The sequence below is a fragment of the Hylobates moloch genome, unplaced genomic scaffold (genome assembly GCF_009828535.3).
Source record: "Hylobates moloch isolate HMO894 unplaced genomic scaffold, HMol_V3 SCAFFOLD_1, whole genome shotgun sequence".
NCBI lineage: Eukaryota > Metazoa > Chordata > Mammalia > Primates > Hylobatidae > Hylobates > Hylobates moloch.
The window spans coordinates 138,096,731-138,119,769 of record NW_026652276.1 but is presented as its reverse complement, the minus strand read 5'-3'; the positions used below and the strand labels follow the sequence as shown (position 1 = coordinate 138,119,769).

Below are 23,039 nucleotides of genomic sequence, written 5' to 3'. Positions count from 1 at the left end.
GACCCCATGTGTCTCTGCCCTTTGCTGTGACGCAAACCTCGGCCTGAGAGAGTCTCCTGTTACCTTTGCTTGTGTCAGGAATGTGGGGCTGTCCCCTGCCCCCCTCCCCATGTTATACTGTAACCATCTCAGCAAAAAACAGGCTAATTTATGGTCATTTCCAAACAAGACACACACAGTGACCTCTCTCATGCTTCCAGCCTAGCTAGAGTGAGAAGAATGAAACGGTTGTCAACAGTCCAGAGAAAAGAGGAAAGAACGCATAACCGGAGCCTGGGGCTGGGGCACAGATGTTTCTGTTCGGAGGTGCAGACAAGAAATTGAAAATGTAATTCCAGCTGGGTATGGTGCCTTCGAGGGGCAGAGGCAGAGCCCCCGCTTCCCTCAGCTACCCCCACTCCCTGCGGAACCTCCCGTTCAGCTTCTGTGCTGACACCATTTTGCCCAGGCTCCCTGTCCATAGTGCCTCCCAGCCATCGGAGGAGCATTCTCTGGGCGCTGTCACTCCCCACTGTCCATGCCAGCCTTCTTCTGATGCTCTGCCCCACACACACACCTGCCCTGTGCTGGCTCTGCAGTTGTCAATCTGTGTGAGCTCCAGAAGGTCTGGTTCTGCTCCCAGCCTTAGTTTCCCCATCTGTCCCTGGGGTCTAAGGATCCCTCTCCTGAGTTGCTGTGAGGTTGAGAGAAGATCTGTGGAAGCACTGCCTTTCCTGTGAGCCACAGTGGCCTCTGGGCATGCGTTGGGGAGGAGGAGGAATCAGGTGGTGGCAAGTTGGGCCAGGGCTCAGTGCAAGGCAGGGCTTTGAATCGTGAGCCAGTGAGGACCATGGTTTCCCTGCTGAGTGCCTGGGAGGGCGGGGCCGCTCCCTAAGCAGGTGTCCAGGAGGAGCAGCTGGCCTGGGGGGTTGTGTTCATGCAACAGCACCCCCACCTGCCACCTCCACCTGGAGCCCAGGCTTCAGGCACTGGTGAAACCAGCTTTGCCTTGGAGCCTGGCCTGGGTGCTGACGGGGACCCGCGGGTGGCCTGGCAGTCGGAGAACACTTCTGCAAAGAGGAATCTGGATCTGATCCTGCAGGATGGCGGACTGGGCAGGGCCCAGAAGGGGTTAAGGCCCAGGGGTGAGGGATACCCACGTGGCTCATCCTAGAGCTGCTCCTCATTCCGAATGGCTGGAGCACGGGAACGGAAACTTTCACACAGGCCTATTTGTCTGGAGATTCAAAGTGTGCAAGAGGAGTCCCTGGATGCTTTTCTACCAGTCAGGAGCTTTGAACTCAGGCCTGCTGTCTTGTCCTGGCTGACACAGGCTCTATCAGGCATCTTTTTCCCCATGAAAAACACCAGATCCATCAACGTTGAAAAGCAGTTAAGGCAGGTAACCACCCCTCTATTGCAGTGATGCCTCTGGGGGGAGGGGGCCTTATTTTCCACCATGAAGTGCCTTTCTCTGTGATTTTGAGTTGACTTGAGCACCAGGGACCATGGTGTTTTTACGGAGCGAGTGGTCTCAACGGGACAATTTTGTGCCCCTGGGGTTATCTGCCAATGTCTGAGAACATTTTTGGTCGTCACAGCCCTGGGAGAGGATGCTAAACATTTCACAGTGCACACGACGGCCTCCACAACAAAGAATTACCCAGCCAAAATGCCTAAGGTATGGAGGATGAGAGACCCGGCTATAAACTGGCTGGCTGTCAGCCGCCTCCTGCATTAGCGCTGATGAATGAGTCTGGAACTTTGCTTGTCTCTTCTGCTCCTCAGAGGTGTTTCCATTTCATCCCTCCCCTTTCTGTGCCTGTCCGCAGTTGTTGGTTGCATATGCAGAGCCCTTCTTACGTGTCCTTGTAATTGACTCACAAGCTTTCAGAACCACTCCAATTGGGGAACAATTTGATTCGCCCCCTACACTAGCACAACATGCGTCATGGCTCAGCCCTTTCAATTTTTAAAATGTCTCTGCTTTGATTTTCTATTGTAATTGCAAACTGTTTCCCTCTGGTGTTTCCAGTACTCTCCCTGCATTTGCACCTGTTGGCTGGATGGAGCGGGTTGGTTATGTCTGTGGAAAGCCTCAAAACCAAGCCCAAACTCAACAGCCTGATAGTAAGACTCAGCCACTGTGGTGACACAGATGTTGTCTAGATGAGTAGATGAGTGTGACTCACCCCTGCACTGAAGCAGCTTGCCAGGATTCAAGGAATTTGTAACTTGGGAGCTCATAGGAGGTACTTCAGTCTTTCTGAATGGGGAGGGTAAAGGCTTGAAAGGATAGAGAGGGGCGGGGTGAAGGGGCCTGGGGACCAGGCTGAGAGCGGGCATGTTGCTCTCGTTCCTGCCTCCCTTCTGCCACCCTCTGGGAGTCTGGACTCAGGATGTGTTCCTTAGTGTCCAAGATTTCAATGCTTACCCACAAATCTTAATAGAACAATAAAAGCTTTTTAATGACACACTCCAAACTGCAAAGATGATGAACAGAACAAGAAAATTGAAAATCTCAAACCCTCATTGTGTTGCTGCAGATTGCTAAGGTGCTTTTAACCCAGCAGATGTAATAGATTAACTCAGTACCCAGGAACTGGGGTCAGCACAATGCCTTCCCAGCCTGCTCACCTCCAGAACCTGCTCAGTTGTATAAGCCAGAGCAGTGGCCATTTTCCTGCTGGTTGGACCTATATTAGCCAGTATAGGACATCATCAGACTCCACCGCCAAATAGTATCAGCAATGGGCACTCACCGCTGAGGAGAAGTCTAACTTCGCCAAGCCAAGCCAGTTTGTCTCTGAATACGGCCCCAGTGTCTCTTATTTGAGCAGTGAAGATGAACACTATGATGCGGATAAATTCCATCAAAGTGGCTCAACCCCAAAACCCGATAGACTCCTCTGGATCTGCTTGACACACAGAAGCCCAGTAAATAGTCTGAAGCACTTGGATAGCGTAGAAGCACTTAATTCTTCCACATCCAATGGAACAAGTGATGATGCTGGCCTTTTCACTTCAAAACGATTGATGAAGGGGAGGTGGGGTTGTGGATGAACATGAAAGTGTTATCGTGTACCTCTTGTCACAGGTTAGACTGGGAATGGATCTCACTAAGGTTGTTCTTTCAGTATTTATTCTTGAAATATCTTTTAAAAATGTATGCAGATATTTTAGCACATCCAGATCTGTTTCTAGGCATTTATGACCAGAAGGATCCCAGGAACCAAATGGTTCAGGTGTTAAAAGGGCACCTCCCAGCTTTTCATGCAGGCAGAAAAGGATTGATTGCCAAAAGGCCATACAACCTGATTTTGGGTGAGATCTTTCAGCATCACTGAACATCACCAAATGGATGGACACGGAGGAGGACGCGGAGAAAGTTTTGGACACAGTTGCCCCAAACAGTGTAACATTCCTGGCTGAGCGTGTTTTCCAGCATCCACCTGTTTCAACCTTTTATGCTGAGTGTTTTAACAAGAAGATAAAATTCAGCATTCCTATTTGGACAAATCAAAATTTCTTGGGTTGTTGACTAGGGAGCACAACGTAGGGCAGGACTGCGTCTTGTGTCTAGGCTAGGATGAACGTGACATTCTTACATTCCCCGATGGTATGCATGATCTATCCTCACAGTGCCCTGGGCAGAGCTAGGAGGATAATGCAATATTAATTGTTCCCAAATGGGCTGTATGCAAATATCTTCCACATCAAACCTTTCTATAGGAGCAAGAAGCACAAAATTGCCGTGAAGATTTTTTTCTCCAAATGACAAGAAATCTTTCTGCTCATTGGAAGGGAAATGGAATGGTATAAAGTATTCAAAATATGCAAGGGGAAATCTAGTCTTTACAGATACCAAGAAGTTGTCTGTAACCAAGAGGGAAGTGAGTTGGAAGAACAGAGTAAGTATGAACCTTGCTGCCTTTGGAAGGGACACTTTCAACCTAAAAATTAGAGACTTTGATGCAGCAATTGAAGGAAAGCACTGACTTGAAGAAAGACAAAGAGCCAAAGCCTAGGAAAGGAAGAAAGAGATTCAGTGGAAGTTTAGGCTATGTCATAAACATGGGGAACAGCGGGTTAAGGATGAACCATTGACTGAAACCTCTTGGTGGTTCCAAGCCTTCTGTTGGAAAATGCAACTGTGTTACTTTGGGAGAACCTGTTCCCACCCTTCTCATCGCAGTTCCAATGTCAGGAATCCTAGACTTTCTGGATGTAGATGTACAGTTCAGTTGAAGTGAGAAACGCTTCCCCTTTTTCTTCCTCTGTGGCAGTTAGATTTTCTTCAATCCTGAAGAAAATCTTCAGGTTTTGAAAACAAGATGTCTGTTCCCTGCCAAAACCTCATACTTTAAAAGCATTTATGAATTCCGGCCTCAAACTCTGCATTGTAGAACTGCTGTGAGATATTTAACATCTGTTTCCTAGTTCATATATAATCTTAGGATATCTGTATCTGTATAATATACCTAGTGCCAGATTTTACGTAAACACTCCATCTGCTATACATTTGATTCCTCTGAGTGTTTTTAGAAAATTAGCACCATGTGTTAAAATCAAGTGCTAGGAAATGTCATGGTCTCACCTACAGTAACTTTCGCTTTGCAACTGAACTGTTATTCAGTTATCTCTAACCCTGGACCACAATTTAGTTATACTCCGTGCTTCTTCAGGTTAAAAAACAAAACAAAATAAAAAACTGTCATGTTACTGCAGTGCTCACAGCCATTCACTACCTTTCTGTGGCTCTCAGTAAAGCCCAGACCCTTATAAGGTCCTGCCAGCTTCCCGGCCCCTCCCTGCCCTCTCTCCCCATTGTTCTGCACTCAGCCATATCTAGGACTGCACAGGTGCCTCTAAAGTGCCAATCGTTGGGCCCTACTGGAGAGCAGCTGGTCCAGATTTGTGTGGATCATTCATGTCAGTGGAGGGCCTCAGTGGAGGGCCCATCAGTGCCAGGCGCAAAGTAAGTTGTGGCACAAAAGAATGCATCACCTGCTGCTTGGCCTCTCCATTACTCTCTGGGGTCCTAGGTGTATTTGTGTTTTGTAAGAGACTGGTGTGTGGGTTTGTGTGAATTTGGAGGGGTGAGATGAGCAGAATGGAAACCGAACTATTCAAAGCCTCCAAGACAAAACCTTCAGAAAGTGGAGGCAAGAGATGGGCTGTCATCTGGGACCCTGAAGCTTGATCTCTCTTTGTCTCTCTCCTCACTCTACGCTTAGGTGGAAGGGGGCATCAGTGAACTGGAACGGCTCAGACCCCATCCTGTGACCGTTGGATGTGGGTAAACCCTGTGGTTCACCACTCATCACCTCATCACCGAGGATGACAGCTGAACCCCAGGCCTCTGGGGCAAGTCTCATGCAACCCCAACCTGGGTCAGCATGGCTGCAGAAGCATCCAGAGCCTCCCTGCCCCTTCCATGAAGGGCCCACCCAGGACTGTACTGGGGACCCAGTGTGTTGCTGGGTCCCCTCCCAGCTGAGCTGTGACTGCTGAGTACTGGAAGGAGGTTGCCAGGGTCTCTGCTGCCTTTGTCTGCATCCCTCCCTTCCTCCTCGCTGGGTGGCCCCTCACCCAGGCCTCCAATGTGGTTGGCCCCGGGGACTCATTATTTCTGGTAGCTGGCTTTCTATAAAATGAGTCAAACCCATGTCAAGGGCCCAGGCTCATTTGTTCTATAGCTGCAAAGAGCATGGTGTGCACTGTCTGTGCTGATCATGGCTGGTATGGGGAATGTGGTAGGATGATTCGCCCCAGAGCCCTTGTGAGGCCCCAGGAGAATGGAGGTGGACCTGGAGGGTAGGCTGGACCTGGCCAAGTAGATGTGGGAAAAGAGCCTTCCAAGGAGGAGGGACCTCTTGGCCATGGGGGGGACAATAGGACAGGGATAAACAGAGGGACTGGGGACTGGGTGAGGTCCCTGGTGCCTGTAGGGGAGCATGTAGGGAAAGGGCTGACTGAAAATGTGGGTAGGCAGAGCCTGTGGAGCCCTGACATTCCAGAACAAAGGTGGCATAAGTTGGAATAGGAAAAGTGTGATAATCACTCATGAAGGGGATATAGTAGTCTGATCCTTGTTTGTTCCATTATTGATATCCCACCAGTTTCAAAAAGAAGATGAAAACATGCAGAAGTACAGTGGCCTGCTGATGAAGAAGGGGGTGAGGAGAGAGGTTGTGTGAAAAGCACAGTGAAGGACTCCTCTGCAGTGGTTTAAAAGAATGGGATGGATGCAGGAGCCCGGGGCAGAGCACTAGCCTCTCAGGGTTTTTATCACATGGCTGCCCATATGAATGCTGCCATCCCTGTACCCCACCCTGTCTGTGCCCAGTGAGTGCTGCAGTTGGGACTGTGAGGGGGCTGTGTAGAGGTGGGTGTGTACACACAGGAACCAGGGGATGCACACCTGCTGTGTCTGCTCTGGCCCAGGGAGAAGCCTGGGAGAGCCACCAGCACTGGACAGCAGCCTGTCCCCAGCTTCCATGTGCCCCCTCAGGACATAAGCAGCTCAGGAGCTGTGTCCCTCTGCAGTACTGGCTACAGGAGACCCCTTTTATTTTAGGCGCCAGGCATGTCAGGGGTAAAACTCATTTGGTGGTGACAGCGAAAGCACTTGTCTTGTATTCTTGTGGATGGGGCATGTGTAGAGGCCTGACTGTTGGTCTTTGGGGAGAGGCAGGCAGAGAGCCAGTCAGGCTGGGAGGGAAGTGGGAGGGTAGGGACTGCTCTGTCCAGGCTGTGCCGAGGCCCCGGTGGGGTTTGCTATGTAAACTCCAGCAGCCATTCACAGCAGGCTTCCAGCAGAAATGCTTCCTATATATCCCTGAAATGTTTATGCATTTGTTTTCCTTGGCCAGGGATAGGGCGCTCCAGCTGAGCACCCGGGCAGAGGAAATCGGTTTCCCAGCAGCAGCCTTGTTTATCAGCCTGGGAAGGAAAAGTGTGTCTTTTCAATGAAACTCACTTAACCTCCTGACCAAGGTCCCTTTGGCAGGGCTGGAGAAAACAAACCATTCCCAGTGTTGCTTGAGAAGACCATTTCCAACAAATTACAAACCTGCTTATCTAGAAGCCAGGTACATTGTGCAGTTTGATGTTCCTTGCCTAGGTTTTCCTGGAATGGAAGATGAGCACAGCCCAGCACCATCCTCCCCCAGACCCAGACCCTGGGACAAGTCCATGGTGCTGCCGCCAAGCCTGCAGGAATGAAATACAGGCCCCTGACTCCTCACCTGTGGGCGATCTCCATCCAAGGGGCAGAGTTTTCTAGGGAGACTGTGGGTGGGCTTCAGAGGGTCCAGAGCCGCCCAGATTATGTGAAAGTTTCCCCTCCCCTTGCAGTGGTCATTTTGGGAGAGGGAGTTGTGGTTAGCTTTTGTCACCTTTCCACCTTGCCCTTGGAGTCCTCCCCAGATGCCCAAGCTGGCTGTGGCTCCTCCGGGGAGGAGGGGCAGGACAGCAAGGTCTTAACCTGTCCTGCAGCGGTGCTGGGTGTTGCTGTGGGCCCTCTGATGAGCACATAGGAAGTGCTGGCCTCCTCTTTTGTGAGGGGGTTTCCCGCTGCTAAGGACTGCCCCACGTCAGCTGATCCCCCCTCTAACTGCTACTGTGGCAGCTCTCCATCCCCTCTGCCAGAGCCAACCTCTCCTCCACCACCTTTATGGAAGACCCGAGTCTTCCTTCTGCAGGATCCACACTTGAACTGTGCAAAGCACCAACATATCATTGCCTCCAAAATCCTGGAGATCAGACCTTCCCCACTCAGCCCATCTCCTGCCCTGTCGGGAGCTTCTCACCTTTAACCTTCCCCACTCCATGCGAGTGTCCCACATCCTGGGGACACACATCAAGCTTTCGGGCAGTCTCCTTGAAGCCTCCCTCACTTGGCTTTAGAAGCAGAGATTCACCCTCTCTGCTCCCCATGGCTAGGGGAAGGGGACCCAGGGACCCCAGCACACTGATGCTTCTTTCCAGAGACATCCTCACTAGCCCCTGACCTCTTCGACTGCCAGCCCAATACTTTCTTCATCTTCATGCGAATGGTGGGAGGATCATTTGCAGCACTCTCCCTGTTAGTTCTGCATAGAGGGAGCACCTGTCAGAAGAGCGGTTTCCAGAACTGCAAGAATTCCCTGGGGGTCAGAGCTGGGCCAGGGCTTGGAGGGGCGTTGGAGGCTGTCCTAAGGCAAGGTTTGTCGAGACTCTACCTGACTGCTCCCCAGGGTCTCCATGTCTGAGCCCAGAGGGAACACAGGGATGGAGGCAGGACCTAGCCCATCCAGAGCACCAGCCCTGGAAGAGGAGCAGCAGTGCTCCCGCCCGCCGTGAGGGCCAGGGCTGGTGAAGTCTCAGAGAGGCTTCCACAGGCCCTAGGCTCTGCTAAGCAAGGGTGGCACAGCAAGGCGTCTCTGCCCTAGTCCGGGTTCACCACTCAAAGTACTGTCCTCAGACCAGCAGCAGCAGCAGCATCGCCTGATGTCCAGGCTTAGAAATGCGGACTCAGGCTGTGCCCAGAACTAGTGGATCAGAGTCTGCACTTTCACTTAAAGCCCTGCTCTGGAGGTTGTGATTTTGTGGGGAGACAGTGTGAAATGCACAAGTAGCCCCCAAAATGAAGTACTGAAGGCATGTGTGGGAGGCGCTCATGGGCACACGAGGAAGAAGCTGCATCAGATCCCAGGCCTGAGTGCAGCCCTGACTTCTCTGCTTCCTGCCTCTGGGCCTTGAGCACTTGACTCGAGCTCATTGGGCCTCAGTTTCCTCATCTGTAGAATTACAACCTCCTAGGGCTGGGATGAGGATTAAGTGAGTTACTACATGGTGCAGTGCTTAGAACAGGGCTTGGCACAGCATCAGGACTCGGTAAATGTTGGCTCCTAATATTTCCGATGATATAGGAGATGGTGTCTCATCCGGGTGTTGGAGGATGAGCAGTTTTAACAAGTGGCGAAGTAGATGGAAGATCATTCCAGCTGAGAGGAACAGTGAAAGCAGAGAGACCAGGGAAGTCCTTGATGTCTGCAGGTCTCCTCTGTGGTGACCACAGTGTGGGAGGCCCAGAGCAGTAGGAGTGGAGGCAAAGAGCAGGAGAGGGCCTCAGATGGTCTGGGGCTGGGACGTTTCCCTGGGAGAGAACTTCTCAGCGTGCTACTTCAGACCTCTCTCCCCCTGGCAGGAGAGTGGGGTGTGGGGCAGAGGCTGGGAGCACATTGAGGGGATGGAAGTGAAAGATGGCTGGTGGCCTTTGCTACTGGAGGCCCAGTGGACCATCCTTACATGGCCACTGAGCTCTTAGGGGATCCTAAAATTTGCAGGAGGCAATCAGGCCGCCAAGTCTATTTGCAGGTATTTCTCCACCCACCACAGTCCGCCCTACTCCCTAATCATGCACTAATCCTCATGGGGCTGTGGGAGCTTTAATTACCAGGCAAAAATGCCAGGCATCTGCGATAATAGAGATTGCTTAATGCAAACTCCAGCATGAGGGGGTGGACTGATAGGTGGGTGGGGGAGGGGCCAGGCAGAATGCTGCTATAGTGCCTGTGCGTGTGCTCCCGGCAGACCTGTTATGCACAGAGAGGGATCAGGACCCTGTTGGTCAAGGGCCAGTGGCTACTAACGCCTGTGAGTGGCCTTTCCTGCCCTTCCTTTTCATGCCATCTCCCAGACTGCGGCGCTTCCTTCCATTCTCCTGCTCACCTTCCCACAAAATACCCATCCTGTGTCCTGTTCCTCCAAGAAGTCACTGAAGGCCTTCTCCATACAGATGGGGAAACCGAGGCCCAGACAGGAATTGTTAGTTAAGAGCCCTCCTGGGCGTTTCTTTTCCACAGGGGTCTCTTGGAGACCAGACCACCAGATGGTCTTGGGGCTGGATGGAATAAATCTGATGGGGGGTGGGGGTGATTCCAACCTGCCTCCTTTTGCCTCCCCTCTTGCTTCCCCCTCCAGCCCCACACCTCACCTACCACAGACCCCAGCAGTCTCTTCCCCAACTGCCCCTGGCTGCCTGCAGGCTTCCCTGGTGTTCTTTGCTTCACCTGGGTCCTTGCCCGCTGGCTCCCCATGTCCATCTGTCAAATCCTACCCATCCCACAAGGCCAGCTCCAAGGCCCCTCCTCTGAGAAGCCCTCCTGGATTACCCAGCTGAAAGTTCAAGTCCTCCCCTCTGAGTGCCCACAGGACTCAACCACCTCCTCTTTCACAAGCCTAGGTCTTAATAGTTAGAGGGTGTCGGTCACCTGGCCACAGGTTCCTCTGTTGTCACATATACACAAGCAAACACACAAGCACATGCACACACACGCCTGTACACCTCTAGTGCTGTTTCCTTACCCCGGGCCCGGGGCTCCTTCCTCCCTCCCTCCCTCCCTCCCTCAGGTACCTGTCCCACCCTGGGGGACAAGCCCAAAGCTCCTTCTGCCCACTTTGAGGCCCCTCCCCTGCTCACACCCACTCCGGGCAGAAAGCCTCCGCAGCTGGGTGTCAGGGTGGGAAGGTGCTGCCTGAGGCTCCAAACCGTTGGTTCCAGGTGTGGCTTTGAGATTAAACCTGGCACCTTTCCTGTGGCCCTTGATAAGGGTGATCCTGGGTGTTTATCTGGCATTTTCTGTTTAAGGCCTGTCTGAGGTTCAGCAAAGTCCCGCCTTCCCACAGAGCCCTCAGAGCCCTCCGTGATAAGCACAGCACTCACAGGTCCACCTCCCCGTGGCCTGCTCTGTGGGTAGCCCAGGGTTGGCACCATCCCTGGGCCCTGCCCCTCCCCTCCCCAGCACAAGGACTGACCCTGAGGAGTGCTATTAATAATTATATCAGAACAGTTTCGTAATCAGGAACTGCCGTGCACGGGAACTATAGTCTGTGAGAGGATTGTTCTGTTACTGATTGATCTCCCACCACCCTGCCCTTCAAACTCCAGGCTCAGATCCTTGGATTGTATTTGGGGGATGGAGCTCAGATGAGGGGAATCCTCTTGATGGGCTGGAGCAGTCAAAAGCTTCTTGAAGGGGGAGGATTGAAACTGGACCCTGAAGGAAAATGGGTGGGACAAGGGGCAGAGAGCATTCCAGGTAGGATAAGCAGAGGGTCTGGGTTGTCAGGGGCAAGGGGCCTGGGGAGTCTGGGGGTGGTGGGAAGGTTAAGGATGTCAGGGCTGGATCCTGAAGGGCTTCGAATGTCAGGTTAAGGAGCTTGAGCTGTGAGCACTAGGGAGCCATGGAGGGTTTCAGAGCAGGGCAGTGATGGGTCCAAGCTGTTTGGGAAGACGGATACGGCAACAATGTGGAGGACAGATCAGAAGGAAGACGCTAACTTCTTCACTGGGACCATGGCGAGGAGGATTGGCTGTGAGAGAGAGCCTGCTTTTTTTTTTTTTTCTTTTTTTCTGTTTTTTGAGACAGGGTCATCCAGGCTGGAGGTGCAGTGGCACAATCACAGCTCACTGCAGTCTCGATCTCCTGGGCCCAAGCAATCCTCCTAAATCAGCTTCCCAAGTAGCTGGGACTACAGGTGTATGCCACCATGCCTGGCTAATTTTTTAATTTATTTTAGTAGTGACAAGGTCTTTCCGTGTTGCCCAGACTGTTCTGGAGCTCCTGAGCTCAAGTGATCCTCCTGTGCTGGCCTCCCAGAGACATCCTGCCTTTTAGTGCTTCAGCCAAAGGAGCAAGGTGGTGGGCCCATGGACCCGTACCCAAGTCCCCGCTCTCTTCCCTGCTTCCTGGTCGGCAGATCTCGCCTCCAGCAGCGGTTCCCTCTGCCTGCTTCTCTGTCAGCACTGGTGGCTGCAGCTCTCCCGAGAGCATCTTTACAAAACATCCCTGCCACATGATGAAGGAAGGCTTCCTCTGCCCCCCTGCCTTGGCAAACCATGAAGGAGGGGGCCTCAATTCGAGGAAGCGCCCAGGGCTTTGTTCTGGCTCCGGCCATGGCTGGACCCACTGTCTATTGTTTTCCATGCCGTTGGTGACCTTGGGCCAGCTGGACTGGACTGGCTGGCTCCCACCTCCAAGTCCATTGCGGAAGACAGCCAGGCTGGCAGGGTGATTTTCAGTCCCTAGGTGGCCTTGAGTAGGGCCCCTGCCCGTGGAGAGACTTAGTTTCCCCAGCTCTTGGGGGTCCCAGTTGGCATTATGGAGACCGTTTATTTCCTGAGGACCAGGAATCTCTTATTAGGCAGGAAAGTGAGTTCCCAGCCCCAGAACAGAGACCCATACCTTCTCCTGTGTCTGCTGCTGTTGGGGGCCATTGTCCTGGATCTGTGGATCAGAGGCCCAAGTCTGCCTGCCATTCCCTCTCTCTTGGTTTTGGGGATCCTTGCTGCACCTATCGTAGGGTGTGGGCTGTGAGAAAAGGGGCTTGGGTTGGATGACGGAGTGGTTAAAGCTTGTACTGGAATTTGGACCACCTGAGTTTAGATCTTAGCTCCAACCTCTCAGTTGTGTCACCTTAGGTAAGTTACAAAACACACACACACACACACACACACACACACACAGTGACCTTTCTGAGCCTCAGTTTCCATGTCTGTAAAATGGGAATAATAACAGCATGAACTTTATAAGATCGGTGTGAGGATTAAGTGTAAGTTGCCTAGAAGAGCGCCTGGCGCCTCGTAGGTGCCCAGTAAATGTTGGCTCTTTTGCCATGAGCCGATAGGAGGGCGCGGGGGTTGGGGCAAGTTCACCTCACTGAGATTTGGGAAGGGTGACCATATGAGATGCTGTGATGTAGTGAGGCCTGCTGGGCATTGTCTCTGTATACTGACCCCTGGAAGTCAGTCCCTCCCTGTACCTCTCCAAACCCAGCCCTGAAAGGCAAGGCCCTCTCCTCCTTTCCTTGGCTCTCCAGGCCCCATAGCTGCTCCTGGGCCAGCTGGATAAATGGCTTCTTCTCTGCTTGCCCCCTTAAGGCCATTCCTCCCTGCTCTGGGCTTTGGTTCTCTGCTTGTGAAAGGAGGTGATTGGATGAGGAGGCCCAGCACAGCGGCTGGGCCAGCAATCCCAGCAGTGACCACTCCCAAGACTGAGATCAAGGGCAACAGGGGCAGACACTGTGTGCAGCCCCTAATGAGCCTGGCACTCACACCTCCCTGGTGACAGATAAAGAAACTGAGGCTCAGCCAGCCAGGTGCTTGCTCAGGGCTTGAGGCTAACAGATGGCAGGTGCCCAAGCTCTCCCTGCTCATTCCTTGCCTCCCAGAGGATTTGCTGGGATTCTGGAAGGCCCCCAAGCAGGGCAGAGGAGAGGGTGGGGCTTCCTGGAACCCCTCCTCTCCTATCTTCCTTTATTTCCTGAGACTTATTTTGGGGACTCTGGAAAAATCTGTGAGTGTCTTGGTTTCTATACCCGTGTGCTATTGTGTGAGAGCCCAGCCTTTCCTTCAATTCAGACCCCTCCCCTCACCCCTCACAAGCAGTCCGGAGGGAGAGATGGGTCAGTGCCCCTGTCTGGCCCACCTAGAAGGCAGCCAGCCCGGGGACGTGACGCAGCCCCAGTGCCTCCTGCAAAACCCACTTCCTATCACCCCTAAGCCACCACAGAAAATGCCAAGCACTTTTTCCTTCTTCCCAGCTAAGGCAGACACACCTTGGGTTTATTTATCTAAGGATTTTCCATTTCCTTTTCTGGAAAGTCGTTTGGGTCCTGCACGTTGCTGTCTCCACAAAGGAGGCTGGGAAGAGAGGCACGTGTCCCCAAGAAGTGAGAGTGGGGAAGGCTGAGAACCCAAGACCTGTGGGACTCAGCAGTGCTCACCCTGACACCTGCCTGAGGCTGTGATGATGCTCAAGGCCTCTTGGGGTGGCCTGTTATAGGAATAAACCTGTTTTAGGAGTGAACAACCCAGGCCAGGGCAGTGACTTCCCCAGGGCCTCATGGCACGAGGCTGCCAGGCCTCCCCTGCTCGTGACTATGCTCACAGTCATCTTCAGAGGCCCTAATTGTCTGAGCTTCTCATTCAGCCCTGGCTCCCGCTTGGACGGACTTAGGTGGTGTCGGACTCCCTGAGGGCAGAGCTCCTATATCTTTACCTCTACACCCCAGCCCGGGTGCTCCCGAGGCACAGCCTGTCCTCCTCATCTGCACCAACCCAGGAATGGGAAGCAGAGCATCCCCATGGCTCCAATTCAGGCTACGGAGAGAAGACAGGCTCACGTGGCCACATCCTGGCGGCAGCATGCCATCCCCACTCCACCAGCCCCTCCCTGAGAGTCAGAGCCGACCGTGGGGAGAGGGGCAGTGAGGGAACCTCCCCTGCTCCTGCCATGGCTAGAAGCCCACCACTCCTGGCCCTCTTTCTGCTTGGACCTTCCTCTCCCCAAACCACCTCCCTTCCTTTATACAAACAAATCTGTCTGCCATGTTCCCCACTCCAGGAAGCCTTTCCCGATTACTGGAAAGAGGTGGGGCTCTTCCGCAGCCCAGAGATCCACCTCACCCCTTCCTGTGGCTCAGGCCTGGTCCCAGCTGCCCACCCCTGCACACCAGGGCAGCGTGGTAGAGCATCACAGCTCCAGGGTTCCTCCACTGGCAGGGGCGTTTGAGTCCACTAGTGCCTGAGCCAGTAAGTGGTGGCAAGATGGTTTCCTATGGGCGTTGACCATGGCACTAGATCAGGCTTGGCACCGGGGCACTGTATTATCAGAACCATGACGACTCCGCATCAGGGATTCACCCTACTGAGGTGCCCGGTCTGAGTCCTTTCCATCAAAAGCCCTGCTACAGCCTGCTTTTCAAATCTCCTGATAGGAAGATCTGCTTGATCAATTCCCTGGACGGCCAGAATCGGGGAAAAGACTTCCTATTGATGACAGGCAGCTGTCTCTGTTATCATAGAGTAAGAGTTGGTAAATACTTCTTTCCTTTCTTACCATGACTTCCAGGAAGCGCAGATGGAAAGTGATGCTCAATGGCAATCTGTCTCTGATGCCACGAGAAGCTTCCTTCCTCTGTTTGGTTTTATTTTCACTAGATTGTTGTTAGGAGTTTTTCTTGTAATTCAGTCCCTTAGTGTTCAAAGTGTCGTTCTGGGACGAGCAGCATTGGCATCGCCTGAGCGTTTGTTAGAAATACATAATCTCAGGCGCCACACGGCCCTACTGAATCAGAATCTTCATTTTAACAATACCCCCAGGTGTTTATGCTCACATTATAGTCTGAGAAGCACTGATGGAATCCCAAAAAACTTTTTAAATCGAAGTTGCATGAACTAAGACCTGTGATGCGTCTTCCCCTTTCCTATCCCAATTTCCCTACCAGGGGCCTCCCACGAAGCCCTGTCCAAGCCCAACCGCACCCCATTCAAGCCCCATCCCTTCCAAGCCCCATCCCTTCCAAACCAGCCCTTGCTCTGATTTTGCTCTTCATTCTGCTCCCTGGCAGGGTCAGTTACTGAAGGCTGTGGGAGGGGACCCTCTGTGTTGTGGTCTGTAGGGATGAGGAAGATAGCAAGCTTGTGCCCCAGGATCGGGACCCTCCAGAAGCTGGCTGATCCCTCACAGACTAAGTTGACCCTCCTATGGCACTGGGCCCTCAGGGTTCTGCTCCTGGGCCAGGAGGGAACACAAGACTGTTCCAGGCAGGGCAACTGTTTCTTCAGATGCCTTGTCCGTGCGTGCACATGTGTGGTGCACTCCTGGTGAATGGGACATCATAGGTGGTCACACTGGGCCCAGGTACTGTCGCCAGGATGAGGCAGGAGCAAGGAGGGCTCGAGAGACCTGGGAGTGGTTGGCCTGGGGAGCTGCAGCCCCAGGGAGTGGGTCCTTAGTCCCTCTTCTGCTCCAAGAGCTGTCACTAGGTGGAGGGTGCAGGAAGTGTTGGATCTGTGGCCTGCAGGACAGCACTGGGACAGAGGGCTGAGTTCCCGGAAGCCACATGTAAGGAGCAGCCTTCGGAGCTGGCCCACGGTGGGACCGGCTGCCCAGGAAAATGACCAGGGCCCCACCAGGGGAGCACCCACGTGGGGGTTAGTGGCCCTCCAGCAGGGATTTGTCCAGGGGATTCCAGAGTCTGAACATGTGTGCTCCCAGGCTGCCTTTGCGAGGCCTTCAGATCCCCAGGCTCCATGAGTCCAAGCTCTGCCTCCTCCTGGAAGGCTCTGTGACTTCTGCCCTCCTGATCAGCTTCTCCCCACCACTCCAGGTGTTTGTGAGTCTGGGCACCCTTCCAGCCTTCGAACCCAGGGCCTGGACCTCCTCTGTCCATCCATCCTCAGGCTCAGTGGGTAGGGATGGGCAAGAGACAAGGGCAGACCCATGATGCAGGCCTGGCAGGCCCCTCCATCTTGGCTAGCCCTGAAAAATGGCCACTTCCAAAGCCTCTGGTTCTCGAACACCAAGGGCTTGGGGAAGGACCCTCATCCCCCACACCCAGGCAGCTGCTAGTGCTGTATTTAGCCTTCTTCACGGGCCTGGCGTGGGGACCCAGGCTTCCTGAGTTCCAGGTCCTGCAGCCCTAACCCCATCTGGCCCTGGCTCTTCAAAGGCCCCTGTGGTGCCAGCCTGGAGTGGGGTGTTCAGGGAGGAAGTGGGGACACGAGTCCTGCCTCGGTCATGAGGCAAGTCCTCTGCCCTGCCGCGTGCCCTGCCAGGGGCCACTTTGCTGTTTATGGGGCTGGGGAGGAGTAGGTCGAGACTGGTTCACTGTGTATGACATTGGGGAAGTTACCTGAGCCCATGACCTCAGTTTATTTTGGTGCTATGGGGTTGTAATGGCCTGCAGATCCTGCTGCTGTGATGTTCCAACGCTCTGGTGACAGGAGGGCCTGCAGGACGTGGCATGGGGGGCCTGTGAGGTGGCTTCCCAGGACCTGTGTACCTGTAGAGCAACATCATAAAGCAGGAGGTGTGTGTGCTGGGGCGAGGCTGGGGAGCTGGGAGCTGGCTGAGACGGGGGGCCAGGGCAGGGGACCATGTCATCATTTTCTCATTAGGTGACACAGTGATCTGCCCATGTGAGATGATCTTGCTGGCCCTGTGGGCTCCAGGAATGTTGGCTTCACATGAATAGATTTACCAGATGGACCTCAGAGGGAGGGGGGTCTCTGGGTGGGCGGGGGCCACAGTAGGCCCTGCCCACTCTTCCTTCCACCCTTCTAGGCCTCACCCCCCCAGCCCCTGCCCACAACATCCTAGGGGAGAAAGACCAAAGGAGTGTTGCCCCACAGGTGGCCCTGCCCCATCCCTGCTCTTGGTGGCCCAGCATACCTTCCTAACAGTGCCTGGTGGGCTGGCAGATGGCAGGTCCCGTTCAGCTTTGAACACTTTCCCAAGCTGCCTGCACACGGAGCCTACTCCCCACCTGGCTGTGCGTAGAGAACTGGATCAGGCCCGGTCCCTGCCCTACTCAGGGTTTGGGGTACCGTCTGGAAATAGAGACCAGGACACACATAGCAAAGTAGAGTATCCCCAAGAGTGGGCCCAGGAAGCAATGCAGTCACAGAAACACCCATAGCTTCTCTGTTCTGCCATTTGAACTCAGCTGTCGGTGAGGACAGGTGAGGGAGGTCCCTGGATGAGGGGCAGCACAGGTGGCAACCGCTGTGAGCACTCAGAGGGGCCAGAGAGGCTCAGGGCTGCAGGTAGTGGAGGCCACAGTGTACATGACACAGGCCTTCAGAGGTGGCAGGGTGATAGTGACCACAGTGTGCATTGCTCCAGGTGTGTGCATGTATGCACGTGTGTCCTCACATGTGTATGTTCAGGCACACACGTTTGTATGTGTGTGCACACATGTACAGGTGTGAAACGTGCATTGCGTGTGTGCAGATGTGTGTTGTCCGTGCGTGTGCATGTGTGTGTGCAAGTATGTGTTTGTGTGTCCATGAAGCCCATGCACTGTCAGAGGTGGAGGAAGGGATAACCAGGCCTATTGCCAGGTCTATTGCCTGCTTGTGACTTGGCAGGGCCTGCGGCAGGGACTGCGGACCCATCCTGAGGGAGGAGAGGGTTAGGGACCCACCCTCCACCTGGAGCTTGTTGCACGGTCCATGTGAGCACAGCTGGAGTGTGCCCATCTCCAGCCCCGCCCTGTGCACTGCTGGCTGGTGGTGGTGGTGGCAGTGGTGGTGTCGGGGCCACATTATGACTTTTGCGTGCCAGGGTTCTTTGGCCTTCATGGGCCCTTTCCTCCAGACATTAAGATATTAGATATTCAATTTTACAATTGCATTGGCATTAAGATGAATATATGAATCCTGATGGTGAGGCCTGTTTGAACAGCCCTGAGTGCAGTGAAGAAGGAATTTCACCAAAGCTCTGGGGCCACCTGCATCTAGGCCGTTCCACCATTGGGCCCAGGAGGGAACATGAGACTGTTCCAGGCAGGGCATCTGTTTCTTCAGCTGAAACTCACTGGGCTTTGCATGCTGGGAACACCGAAGAAGCCAGGGAAGCTTTGGCCTTTGAAGCAGCTGGCTTGAACCCGGAAGCTCCCAGAAGATCAGACTGGGCCAGGAGGCGGTGGGAGCAGTGTCAGTGGCCACGGTGCTCTCAGGAGGAGACAGAGCCAAGGAAGATGCAGTGAGAGGTAGCAGAGGCAGCAGCCACCAACGACAGGGTGGAACTCGTGCCAGGGGGACAGATGTCATGGGAGCCTCCAGGAGAGGGAGAAGTGGACAGAGAGTCCAGCACCCAGAGACTCCCTGTGGGGACACCTGGCTGGAGGTACAGGGTGGGAGGGGGTGGGGAAGGGGAGCATGAGAACCTCAAAAGGCCAGCAGATGGCCCAGAGCCATGAGGCAGTGGCTGCTGACTCTTCAGGGACTGCGGTGTCAATGCGGGGGTTGACGGGCCTCTATCTTGGCTCTTGTTAAGCAGAGAAAGGAGGAGGAAGAGGCTGGGTGTGGCAAGCAGAACAAGCCAGGCAGGACTGGAGACCCGGGGTTCCAGCCTGGCTCCACTGTGCCCCACCAGAAAACCCTCTGAGCTTCGGTTTCCCACGCACCAGAGGAGGGTGTCAGATCCGGTGCTATCTGACCGCCTCTCCCAATCCTGGTGCTTTGTAATCTAACAAGCCAATGTGGGAGACTTCTGAGGGAACCCAGGTGGGGAGGAGCAGAATGGGAGGCTGCTGGGGCCTAGGAGAGAGGAGGAGCTCGGCGTAAGGATGTGCTCCAAAGCCACTTACACACATGACGCTTCCTTCCAGGGCCCCACAGTGCCAAGGCCACTCCAGGCAGAGCCCCTGTCCTGCCCTGCCCTCCCTAAGGGTGTGGGCTGGCAGCGTGGCACAGAAGCCACCCCCAGCTTTTTCTGCAAGTGAGGAATGCCTGCCCTTTCGGGCCAGCAGGGATTCCTCACCCTCAGGGCAGGGCTGGGGAAAATGTTACTTCACCCCTTCCTGGACTTCCTTCCCACAGAGTTGGGGTGGAAGTAGGGCCCAGCCTCCTCAGGGCACCCTCATTCTGAGAGTTCAGTCTGACTCTCAAATCTCTGCCCCCATCCCTGAATGCAGCACCTCAAGCCCTCATGGACCCCAGCCTGGCTGATGGCAACTTTTTCCCATACTGTCTCTGTGGCTCATCCTCTATGGCATGAAGCAGGGACCATTGCTGGAGAGTTGATGGTAAAACATCAGAAAACCATGCTTTCCAGAAAGAAATGAGTGCAACATTATCCCTGCACCCCTAGGACAGTAAGCCTGGCCAGTGCTCAGGGCAGGCAGTGGCGGGGGTGAGGAGGGGATGGGGGCAGGGAGAGGAGAAGTGCATGGGAGGCAGTAGCCTAGAAAATTACTAAATTGTTCCAGCTCTGGTGAATCACTGGTGGCCCGCTAAATCTGCTTTTGATTTAAGAGAGATCGTGTGACACCTAAATGTTCAGGAATTATCTGTCAGACAGGGAGGAATTCACAGGCTTTGAGAGGTGGGTGCCTATCTCTTCTCTTGGGGGATTGAGATAGTCAGCAGATGCCACCAGGATCAGCCCCCACCATGCCCAGCCCTGTGCTCAGCTCTGCAGCAGGGCATGGTGGGCAGAGACAAAGAGGCCCAGGCCCTGCTTCGGGGACAGTGGGCCTGGGATGAGCACGGCCTGGGCCTTCACCGAGGGTTCTCTTGTGGAGGAGGAGTCAGGAGGGGCTGCTACAGCTGGGGAGGAGGGCGACAGCACTGTGGCAGAAGGAAGAGTGTGGGTGCCAGCACCTAGGCACGGCCAGCCTAGGGTATGGAGCCGGGGCCTCTGTCTAGAGCAGGAAGGTGTGGTGAGGACCTCAAAAGGACAGTCAGTGGAGAGCTCCGGGCAGAGGAACTTGAGAGGCCCTGGGGCCATCCTGTCTCTTTTCTGGGTCTGTGTGCTCTGGGCCTGGGCCCCTCCTGCTCCCCCGGGCTTGGAGAGGGCTAGCCTTGCCTCATGCAAAGGACCACTCTTAGACTGGTACCAAGTCTGGCCCATGGCCTCCTGTGGGTGCAGGCCTGTGCGGGTGACCTGAGAGCTAGAGCCGGCAGGTCAGAGTCAGAAGAGGGATGGCAGCCGATGCTGTGTGCAGGATCTTTAAGCAAAGCCAGGAGCCACTGGTCAGTTGGGATGGATTCGCTGGGAGGAGCATTTTCTGAATTTTCACCTCCTTTCTAGCAGCTTCGGGGACTGGGTCCTTTCTTCCCACCCTCCATCAGGGTTCTCTGCCCCAATTCAGGAAAGCCTGAATGATTCTGGAAAATTCATCCAAGCTGTGGGCGAGCTGATGGTGACTAGATGGTCAGGACCAGTCTGCTGTCTGAGTCCCCTCCTACCCCAAACTCCATCTTCCTGATGGCCCTCCTGGAGGGAATGAAGTCACTGTTTCCCCTAGCCAGGCTTGTGGGTGGGAAATCACTGCTGGCCCCAGAGGAATGGTCCATCCCGCCTCAGCCTCTCTGCCCTGCACTTAGCAGAAGCTTCTGGCCAGTGATAGCCTCAGCCACACCCAAGGTCTGGACCCTCAGCCAACATCCGAGGCTCTGTCCACCCTCCTCTGGATGAAGCCCAAGGCTCTCCCACCGGGAGATGGGGCCCAGACAGTCCTGGGAACAGCCAGCTCTGGCTGGAACGTGGGTCTCCCAGGCACGTCAGGAATGAGGCACATCTGGAAAAGCCTTTGCCGAGACCATTGCTGTCAGCAGGGCCAGGCAGTGCCCAGCTTCAGTGGCCTCAAGCCCCGCCCAGGGCTCAGAAGTGGGGGTGGGGGCAGCCCCTTTATTAGCTTGGCTCAGGCCCAAGTCAATGGGAGGACCCAAGAGCCAGCAGAGGGCGAGGGGACAGCACCTGCCAAGTCAGGAAGTCCTGGAAGAGAGCTGGGCTGCACACAGCACCTGCCCTGGAGCCCAGCCTCCTAGGGCTCACTGGGACCACAGGGGTGGCTCTGGCTGCCCTCAGCTCCTCTGGTGCCCACTCTTAGCCCGGTGCTTCCATTCCCACCCCACCACCCTAATTATACAGGGTTGTTGGAGGCTGTCCCCTCCCTCCCTCCCCACCCCCAACCCATCCTGGCACCTCTCTGGGCCTGCAGCCCCCAGATTTTGTACTGGGGTTTCTGTCTGGTAACCAGGTCATCGGGGGCCCTTACTGACAGGTGTTCAGAGAACTGCATTTGGGCTCTGGGATGGGGGCGTCCTGAGTTTTAGTGCCAGCTCTGCCTTTCCTTGGCAAGTCACTTACAATCTGAGCCTTCCGGGGTTGCAGGAAACAGGCCCCAGCTGGACACTGTGGCCTTTCTTCCTTCCTTCCTTCTCTGGTTGGCCTGGATTTGTGGCAGATCAGGGAGAAGGAGGCGGAGGGGTTGGAGACGTCCCTGGGCCTGGGGCTCCAGCGGCAAGCCTTTCTCCTTTTTAGCCACATGGCCAGGTAACAGCCAGAGGGTCCCTCGGAGGTGGTGGGCACATGAGCTCTGTATTGGCATTCTTGGCCGTGCCTGCATTCTGGTGGCGCCTCCTGGTGACAGCCATGCCTTCCTCCAAAAGAATGGAGCCATAATGGTGGTATTAAAGGCAGAGGCCACACTCACAAGGGGGAGAGGGTGGGAGATGCAGGGGGTGGTGGAGTGACACCCTGAGGACCCTCATAGCCTCCTGAGACTGGTGGGCACCTACCTGCCTGGACAAAAGTGCTTTGCCTGACCACTTCCCCCTGGTCCCCCTGGCCTCCTGCCCCAATGCAGAACAGGGGCTTCTGCTGAGCGCACACACACACACACACACACACTCCACAATACCTCGATCATCAGCCACCATGTCCTCACCTAACCTGCGGGCCCTCACACCAAGAGGGAAACTGCATGTGAACAGGAGCTGGTCTGTCTAGCTTGTGGCTGTCTCCCCTGTACACAGAGCAATGTCTGGCATGTGACACACACTAAACATTTATCCAACTATACGTTGGATAAATTAGTAAGTTCCAGATGACTCTTACCCACATGGGCCCCCTGGAAAAAAATGGGTCCTCGGCTGCACAGATGCTGACCCAGCCACGGACACCATCATGGACACACGGGACATGCCTGGGTCCACGTAGGCCCATTTTCCTGTCTCTGCCACTCTGCATGGCCACATTGGCCTGAGTTCAGTGGCTCCTTGCGGCCTGGTGCCAACTCTGCCCCTGCTTCTTTCCTCAAGTCTTCTTGGCTGAGTCCCAGCACCTGCCAGCCTCAGAACATAGCAGGGCAGGGACAGGTGAGGGGAGGAGGAGGTGTGTATGTCCCTCAGTAGACAAGGTCTGCGGGAGACACCCAGGAGCCTGTGGCCTGAAGGGAAATGGCCATGTTCCAGAGGACCCTGGTCTGAGGCGTGCCGCCCCTGCCCTCAGGAGCCAGGTCTGCAGGAGAAACAGTTTGCCCTCCAAAACTTCAAGGTGAGGGGATCCTAGCCCTGCAGAGAGAGCTCTGGTTGGACGCCCCTGAAACTGACCAGAGAGCTCCTCATGTGGGTCAGTGTCCCTGCCAGGGCATGGGGCCAGGGGCATGAGGGAGCCTCCCAGAGCCTGGAATGCTGAGCCAGGGCTCCTTAGAGGAAAGGATGTAGAGGAGGGCGCAGGAAGTAGTCCAGTGGGGCCAGTTCCCTCTCCTGGACA

The 23,039-nt window shown here is 54.7% G+C and overlaps 1 protein-coding gene across 1 annotated transcript in view; it reads left to right on the top strand.

Moving 5' to 3' along the window:
• Nucleotides 1–5,647, top strand: part of MINDY4 (MINDY lysine 48 deubiquitinase 4) — a 121,077-nt gene extending 115,430 nt beyond the window's left edge. Inside the window, exon 18 of the mRNA XM_032758395.2 lies at nt 5,217–5,647. Coding sequence (XP_032614286.1) covers nt 5,217–5,265 — 49 coding nt within the window. The 3' untranslated portion in view covers nt 5,266–5,647. The remainder of the gene's footprint in view (nt 1–5,216) is intronic.
• Nucleotides 5,648–23,039: the final 17,392 nt, after the last annotated feature.